Raw genomic sequence first — 9,022 nt, 5'->3', positions numbered from 1 at the left:
CTCTAGTCCCAAAAACTTTGTTCTATACTCTCCAAAAATATCTCTTAGGAGGTAACACAAAATTTAAGTCCTCACAATAGTGACTTTATTAAACTAGTTGCTTTATAAAACATTGCTGGGCTTCCCTGGTGGCGCAGTGGTTAAGAGTCCGCCTGCTGATGCAGGGGACACGGGTTCGTGCCCCGGTCCAGGAAGATCCCACATGCCGCGGAGCAGCTGGGCCCGTCCGCAGCTGGGCCCGTGAGCTATAGCCGCTGAGCCTGCGCATCCGGAGCCTGTGCTCCGCAACGGGAGACGGGAGAGGCCACAACAGTGAGAGGCCCGCGTACCGATAGGGAGGGTGGGAAGGAGGGAGATGCAAGAGGGAAGAGATATGGGAACATATGTATATGTATAACTGATTCACTTTGTTATAAAGCAGAAACTAACACACCATTGTAAAGCAATTATACCCCAATAAAGATGTTAAAAAAACAAAACAAAACAAAACAAAAAAACATTGCGGATGTCATAATTGTTAACATAACAATTTACCAAACTGTAGTTAAGTGGCGCAGTTTGCTGAACACGTTTTATAAAGGAAAGGAAATGCCAAAACCCTATTAAAGCTGATCCACTGCAGCCTCGGAGAACAAAGGAGATTTGTTTCTCAGACACTTAAATCAGGCAAACAAAGCAGGTGAGGAGCTTCCCTCCCCCATCTGAAACACTCCATCAGTAGAATAGTCCGATAAATAGAAACTAGACAGTCTATGCGTCCAAGAGATTCCACAACTTGGTAATGCAATAATGGAGAGGTTTATCTTCTTCAGCTTCCAAGTTGGAGGGTTTTGGTCATTTAATTTTTAAGGATCAAACTCGTGCTTTTCAGCTGCCGTATCTTCACTCTGAGATAAGCAGTCTTCTTCACAATGTATTTTTAATATCCTCACGCTCAATTTTCAGACTAGGTGCACACCCCATGCCCTTGCAGCAGACTGCTTTTCTTGACAAGTTATGAAGTAGTTCAAGGAGGTATGGTTAAGGCTGTATTACTGAATGGTGCTGGTAAATACTACACAATTTTTTGTCACGTTGCAACTTTTGTTTCCAATTTAGTGACTGCTGCTATGGAATCAGATCGCAACAACAACATTATTAGGTCTGTGTTTTTAAACTATGATTTAGTAGCAATGGAGGTTCCCAATGTTACCCCCTTGGCAGCAAGTTCCAAGTTCCCTCATTTGCATGTTAGCACCTAAGTGTCAAGGGGTTAAATAACCAGCACAAAAGATACCGCACTTCTGATTGTAGCATTTGGCAGAACTGAAAGGAAAGAAAGTTGTGCTACATGTTGAAGGGATTGTGGGCAAGAGAAAGAAGACACCAGGAGAAGATAAAATGTCACATGAAGTCTTCAAAGTCTGGTACATAACCTCCATCATAACCACCATGATCTGCCAGACCGTCTTTCATGGTAGCCTTTAATCCCCCTCTGGGCACCACGCCTTTCTCTTCTTTTTGGCTTTGCTTTTCTTGCTTCTGTTTTCCACTGCAAAGTACAGTCAATGAACTGGTAATCTTTTTCAAGTCATCAATTTCCAGTGAAATACACACATCTCGAACTAAGGCTCCCAAACACTGGCATAATATAGTGATTTTCCATATTGTGCAACTTTACCTTTTAGTAACGTTCCAAACTCTGTGAAGGCATCTCTTGAAGATGGGTTCATAGCATCTATTCCATAAACTGTACTATTAACACCAAAAGTTTCTTTCGCTACTTCGAGGTCTGACTCTTCCTGTAATTTCTTTAGCCGCAGTTTATCTGCTAATTGCTCTGGTGTTAGCACTCTAGGTTCTTCAGGTTCTAACTTGACGTCCTCGTCCTCGTCCTCGTCCTCGCCTTCCGAGCGGTCCCCGCCGGCGGTGCCGCCGCCCCCCACCTTCCGCACCGGGTCTTCCACGGAGAACGTGTCCACGTCCCAGGAGTCGGAGTCCCCCGCCGCCGCCGCCGCCGCCATCGCAAGCCGGGTGTGAGCCTAATTATTGTTTTAATTGAAAAGAGGAGACTCAGCCTCTGAGAGCAAACCCCTCCCCCGTCCCCTCTGCGCCCGCGCCTGGGCTGCAGCCCTGTGCTGGGTGGTCCTGAGCGCCCCCTGCAGCCCAGCGCATACCCTGCAGGGGAGGTTCCTGCCTGGGCTCACGGGCAGTTACCTTCCAGCGTCCCTAGTCCAGTATTAAATGGCTGTTTTCTGCCTTCAGAATATTCTTTTAGAGACAACATATTATTTTTAATCATCTCTAGAAATAGCCTCAATAAATCCACATACTCGGTAGGGAGACCCCAAACAAGCATTTTATGAAAACACCAGGGAGCCCCTTCCCTGGATCTGTGGATGCACTGATGCAGTTGACACTTATAGTGAGTCCAGACACTCTCAAGGACTTTGGGGGCCTCTCATCTCCTGGAGGCTCCTATGGTCTAATATTATGTCAGAGAATAGCTGAGCATAGAAATCATGGGGCTCAATGCCCACTCACCCTCTACTATTCCAATAACACACACACACACACACACACACACACACACATTTCAGCTTCCAAGTTGGAGGGTTTTGGTCATTTAATTTTTAAGGATCAAACTCGTGCTTTTCAGCTGCCGTATCTTCACTCTGAGATAAGCAGTCTTCTTCACAATGTATTTTTAATATCCTCACGCTCAATTTTCAGACTAGGTGCACACCCCATGCCCTTGCAGCAGACTGCTTTTCTTGACAAGTTATGAAGTAGTTCAAGGAGGTATGGTTAAGGCTGTATTACTGAATGGTGCTGGTAAATACTACACAATTTTTTGTCACGTTGCAACTTTTGTTTCCAATTTAGTGACTGCTGCTATGGAATCAGATCGCAACAACAACATTATTAGGTCTGTGTTTTTAAACTATGATTTAGTAGCAATGGAGGTTCCCAATGTTACCCCCTTGGCAGCAAGTTCCAAGTTCCCTCATTTGCATGTTAGCACCTAAGTGTCAAGGGGTTAAATAACCAGCACAAAAGATACCGCACTTCTGATTGTAGCATTTGGCAGAACTGAAAGGAAAGAAAGTTGTGCTACATGTTGAAGGGATTGTGGGCAAGAGAAAGAAGACACCAGGAGAAGATAAAATGTCACATGAAGTCTTCAAAGTCTGGTACATAACCTCCATCATAACCACCATGATCTGCCAGACCGTCTTTCATGGTAGCCTTTAATCCCCCTCTGGGCACCACGCCTTTCTCTTCTTTTTGGCTTTGCTTTTCTTGCTTCTGTTTTCCACTGCAAAGTACAGTCAATGAACTGGTAATCTTTTTCAAGTCATCAATTTCCAGTGAAATACACACATCTCGAACTAAGGCTCCCAAACACTGGCATAATATAGTGATTTTCCATATTGTGCAACTTTACCTTTTAGTAACGTTCCAAACTCTGTGAAGGCATCTCTTGAAGATGGGTTCATAGCATCTATTCCATAAACTGTACTATTAACACCAAAAGTTTCTTTCGCTACTTCGAGGTCTGACTCTTCCTGTAATTTCTTTAGCCGCAGTTTATCTGCTAATTGCTCTGGTGTTAGCACTCTAGGTTCTTCAGGTTCTAACTTGACGTCCTCGTCCTCGTCCTCGTCCTCGCCTTCCGAGCGGTCCCCGCCGGCGGTGCCGCCGCCCCCCACCTTCCGCACCGGGTCTTCCACGGAGAACGTGTCCACGTCCCAGGAGTCGGAGTCCCCCGCCGCCGCCGCCGCCGCCATCGCAAGCCGGGTGTGAGCCTAATTATTGTTTTAATTGAAAAGAGGAGACTCAGCCTCTGAGAGCAAACCCCTCCCCCGTCCCCTCTGCGCCCGCGCCTGGGCTGCAGCCCTGTGCTGGGTGGTCCTGAGCGCCCCCTGCAGCCCAGCGCATACCCTGCAGGGGAGGTTCCTGCCTGGGCTCACGGGCAGTTACCTTCCAGCGTCCCTAGTCCAGTATTAAATGGCTGTTTTCTGCCTTCAGAATATTCTTTTAGAGACAACATATTATTTTTAATCATCTCTAGAAATAGCCTCAATAAATCCACATACTCGGTAGGGAGACCCCAAACAAGCATTTTATGAAAACACCAGGGAGCCCCTTCCCTGGATCTGTGGATGCACTGATGCAGTTGACACTTATAGTGAGTCCAGACACTCTCAAGGACTTTGGGGGCCTCTCATCTCCTGGAGGCTCCTATGGTCTAATATTATGTCAGAGAATAGCTGAGCATAGAAATCATGGGGCTCAATGCCCACTCACCCTCTACTATTCCAATAACACACACACACACACACACACACACACACACACACACACACACAGCCTGATGTTGGCAGCAATGATCCCAAATTTGTCTTTCTTCCCTGAATCTAGCACAGGGGCTGTGCCCGTCCCACTGGCACTAAGCCTAGGTGTGTGACTTGATTTGACAAACAGAACAAATGCAAGTAGACAAAGAAAGGTGCACACACATTGGGTTTGCCTGTTTCTGCAGCACCTGGGACCCTGCAGGGGCCCCGTAAGAAGGGACCAGGCTTTGCCCCACATTGTCAGAAACCAGTTCAGTCACCCCCTGGACAACTCAAAGCAGTGCAGCCGGGGGTCCCCTAGTGACCGCACCTGTGGAGGGGAGACCCCTGAGAGGTCGGAGGAGGAGAAGGCAGAGCCCCTGTCACCCAGCTCAGGTGACGCTCCTCTGTAGGGTGACCTGCATGAGGGGGCAGCGCCGGGCAGGTGAGCTAGGTCGGCTGTGTGAGCTGTACCCTGGCAGGGCACCTCTTCACCAGGACGGCCACAGGTGCCTCCATCCTTGGACTCCATCCTGCTGGTCACCTCCCCTCCTGACCACCTGCCCCGAGGACCTCAGGACCTGGCATCTGATGGGGAGACAGGCCCACTACTTAGTCAACCACGTCCACTCCACCAAGTCCCTGTGACAAACCTGCTTCCCTTTCTGGTTCTGAGTCTCTGGTGAAGTCTTCATAGGTATTCCTGAACATATCAAATACCCAAGAGCAGGACAGAGGTTTTGGCCATGACCATCAGGGCACAAGAGAGAATGGAATCTAAGGTCCAGGAGTGAGGTGCTCTGAGCCTGGTCTCCCAGCTGTAGGTACCGAAGCCCCAGTGCTCTGATGTCCTGGATGTGGTCTCGGTGCATCACTAGTTGCCCTCCCCAGAGAGAGTCTGCACATCGTGGATCTTTCAGTGTTAATCCACTGCCAGGACACTGAGGTGGAGGTCACGTGTGAGGAGGGGGCTTTCTACATTGTTAAGGTTTAATACCTGTGGTTCAGTGGAACTGGGTCTGGGCTGTGACCTCCATAAGGGTCTCCAGTGTTGTGGCTCATCCCCTGCCCCTACTCCCTCCCAGGCTGCAGTGTCCCCTGTCTATTCCTTTTTAATCTCTTAACCTGATAGCTGTGCCCCCTCCCTGGGTCTGGAGAGGACAAGAATTCCTACTCACCTCCTAGGAGAAGCTTGTGGAATAGTTCTTCCTCTGGAGGGTCTGCCTGATGGAAGTTCTGGGTATGTTTCAATATTTCTCAGTTGTTAGTCTTTGCTTCCCTCTATCAGATGTCATGAAGGGATAAATATGGATCCTTACTGTGAGCACTTGGATGTTTCTGGGGTTAAATCTCACAAATTATGGAGTGTGGACCCCAGAAATTCTCATCCTCACACTGGTCCACCCTGGTCCTGCAGACATGCATAATTATTCAACAATAGGTGCTCCCCCAGCAGCTTCTCTTCCAGGTGGGCAGACCTCACCTGGATTCTGGACATGCCCACCTCTCTAGTTTTGGGGTGGGGCTTTCCCCTGCAATGTCAGGACTCTGTTAGGTTCAGGGAGATTATTCGTGTTCAGTTTATTCAGAATTTTCTTGCTTTAAGGATGGAAATGACCATTTCCAAACCTGTTACCTGTTGATGCAGAAACCAGAAGTACCAGCAGAGGTCATCTTTGACCTGTTAGTAAAAGGAGGAATCTAATGTCACTAAGTGTGAGAGGATCCTGGACAGACATAACTGAACATAGGAAGACAGGGATGAAGGACACAGCAAGACTCTTACATAAAAGTCTCGGATTCCAAACCTCTCCCCAAAAGGCTGGAATTCAAAAAGTACAATGGGTGAGCAGCTGGTCACGTCCCTGGTGACAAAGTTCTACTCAGAAGGCAGGAGAGAGTGTCTCATGGGGCACCCCTGGTTCCCGAGTAGGTAATTTAGGGGAGGAGTCATCCCCCTACCCTCAGTCCCTTTCCATGTCTGCATGTGGCCTTGGGAATGCTGTCACCACCTCCATACGGGGTGTGGGTCAACTGGGGGTGAAGCTGACATGTGCGTGTTCCATGTGGAAGATTGTTCAAACCCCCTCTCTGGGTACATGAACTGTTGAATCTCCCAAGCCTGGAAACACTCACATCTGGGCTCTTGTTTCATTAGTTTGTGATTTTCCTCATTGTTTACTCAGTTCAATCTGTCTTCCTACACTATCTGCTGAAATAGCCTCACGTAATTATCTAACGCCATTAAGATAAAAAGTGATTTGAAAATCACTAAGTTCCACTGAGCCCAAAGTCGGTGTTTGTTGCGTTAGACAGTCATGAGACATGGCTGACCACCAAGATGGTGCTCACAATGGTTTCATCTTCATCAGGGAAAATTCTGTACATTCCTTAGATGTGTTAGGCTCTCTCACTGATAACCTTGACCTGGTGTAATGTTTTCATGGACCATACCTCAAAATTAAAACTGAGATTATTAACCAGGAATTACTAGCAAAATCTTTGCTTTAGAAGATATTCCTCTATCTGATGTAAAATCCACCCAAATGATAGAAGTTACTGCAGTTACTAGAGCTTGTCAATTGGCGAAGACCAGAGAATAAACACATAGGTTTGGGGAGTAGCGCAAGGTATTGGATTGTTTTGAAAACAAAGCAGGGTGTCGTCTCACATCTGCTGGAAACATCATCAGATGAACAACAAGGTAAGGAACTTTTAGACAGGCCTACACCCTAGAGACTTGGCATATAAAGGGGAAGGCAGTGCAAAATTAGATACTATGAAAGCTGTAGATAATCCTGTAGCAGATCGTTTACCCAAGAGTGGCCTTAAGCTTGTTCTCACTTTTCTAGACCTTGAAAGCTAAATCTCTGGGAATTCCCTGGTGGTTCACTGGTTAGGACCCTGTGCTCTCACTGCCGAGGGCCCGAGTTTGATTCCTGGTTGGGGAACTAAGATCCCACAAGCCATGCAGTGTGGCAAAAAAAAAAAAAAAAAAAAAAAAAAATTCTGGAGGCACCCAAGAAAGTCATAATATATACTGTCTTAAATAAGAAACTGATTTTATGTAAAAAATAATAGAAAAATTCGAGTCAGCAACTTCATTCAGATAATCTGCAATCTCACATTTTGTGACATCAGATATTTTCAAATAAATATAAGTTAAACTTCTCTATTAATCTTCTCTACGTGGTACTGATAGGCATAGAGTAGGATAATTGAACAATTAGTTTAGAAATCTCACGAGGGGATTAAAGACAGAAAGGGAATTATAGGAGTTTGGGAGACTTCTGTAAGCTAATGACCACTCAAGAAAAGAATCCAGTAACCAAGCAACAATCTGCTCTACCTAGAAAGAAGACCAGGTGCATCCAAGTGCCAGACACACTCAAGCCACAAATCCTGATAATTAAAACACAAGACAATAGACGTGTGGTCTGAATCTTGTTACATGAAGGCAGGGAGTTAATAATCCTTGAAGAGTAGCATGTCTGCATGTAGCCAGGACAGAAATATAAGTGAGAGGGGACATTATACAGAAACCTGAGATGAATTACCATATTTTAGTATATGTTGCCACCTTCTGCTAATATATATATGATTTAAATAGTGTCATGACCTTCCGGGTGAAACCATACAGGGTTAAAGGAGGAATTGGTGATGTAAGACTTGATGTCTACCCAACAATGACAAAGAAGGTTTTCTTCACCCCTCCCACTTTTTCATTGATTATAAAAATGTGGCCCTCGGGCTTCCCTGGTGGCGCAGTGGTTGAGAGTCCGCCTGCCGATGCAGAGGACACGGGTTTGTGCCCCGGTCCGGGAAGATCCCACATGCTGCGGAGCGGCTGGGCCTGTGAGCCATGGCTGCTGAAACTGCACGTCCGGAGCCTGTGCTCCCCAATGGGAGAGGCCACAACAGTGAGTGGCCCGTGTACCACAAAAAAAAAAAAAAAAATGTGGCCCTCTTTGTTCTCTGGGCTTGGCTGCCCACTTGTGTCTCTCACAAGCATCCTATGCTAATTAACTCAGACTTTGCCTATAGCTTTGCCTCTGGCTGAATTCTTTCTGAGATGGGACAATAGAACCCGATCTCCAGAGAGTCCTGACACCAGGCTAGCTGTTTCAATCAGATGACAGTGGGTTCCAGTCCCCTCTTGAGTCAGGGGTGGTGGGTACATGCCCCATCTGAAGGAGTGTGAATTCAGTACAGACAAACTGGTGACTATCTTAAATCAACACATGTGGAAACTAAAAACAAATAAATAAACAAAAAAACCCCCACAAAAATCATAAAAAATACAACTAAGGTAATTTCTCAGTTCTGTGTAAGCAGCCAGCAACGAAATCCTGTGAAACTGTAAAGGAGGCACACAGAAACCATCCTCTAGGGTCCTTTGGACACACTGAGATGGATTTAACTCAGCTTCCAGAGTCTGGAATTTGAATATATTTTATTTATTTTATGTCTAATTTCTGGCTTTCTTGAAGTAATTCCTTGCCAGAAGGCTACAGCCCTTAGAGTTCATAGAATGATTCTTGAATTTGTGTTCCACTTGTGGTGTAGCAACATTCATACCGAGTGACTGAGGTGCTCACCTTACAGGAATCTTTATAAAACAACCCTGTAAGGTGTCACTATGACTCAGTACTACACAGTCATCACCATCCACAGTCTTCTGGAAAGGTTGCAAAAGTAGCTCC

General features: G+C 46.3%; 2 protein-coding genes across 2 annotated transcripts; both read right to left on the bottom strand.

Moving 5' to 3' along the window:
* Positions 1-721: 721 nt before the first annotated feature.
* LOC112406387 (eukaryotic translation initiation factor 3 subunit J-like) lies at positions 722-3,063 on the bottom strand. Its single transcript, XM_024755145.1, is given in 3 exon segments — positions 722-1,619; positions 1,622-2,021; positions 3,049-3,063. Coding segments are annotated over 3 exon segments (651 nt in total). The 3' UTR covers positions 722-1,383.
* LOC112406386 (eukaryotic translation initiation factor 3 subunit J-like) lies at positions 2,735-4,851 on the bottom strand. The gene is given in 3 exon segments (XM_024755144.1): positions 2,735-3,386; positions 3,389-3,788; positions 4,651-4,851. Coding segments are annotated over 3 exon segments (837 nt in total). The 3' UTR covers positions 2,735-3,150.
* Positions 4,852-9,022: the final 4,171 nt, after the last annotated feature.

This window comes from Neophocaena asiaeorientalis, unplaced genomic scaffold, assembly GCF_003031525.2.
Source record: "Neophocaena asiaeorientalis asiaeorientalis breed wild unplaced genomic scaffold, Neophocaena_asiaeorientalis_V1.1 scaffold969, whole genome shotgun sequence".
NCBI lineage: Eukaryota > Metazoa > Chordata > Mammalia > Artiodactyla > Phocoenidae > Neophocaena > Neophocaena asiaeorientalis.
The sequence above is the reverse complement of the archived record's forward strand: the minus strand, read 5'-3'. Positions and strand labels throughout refer to the sequence as shown.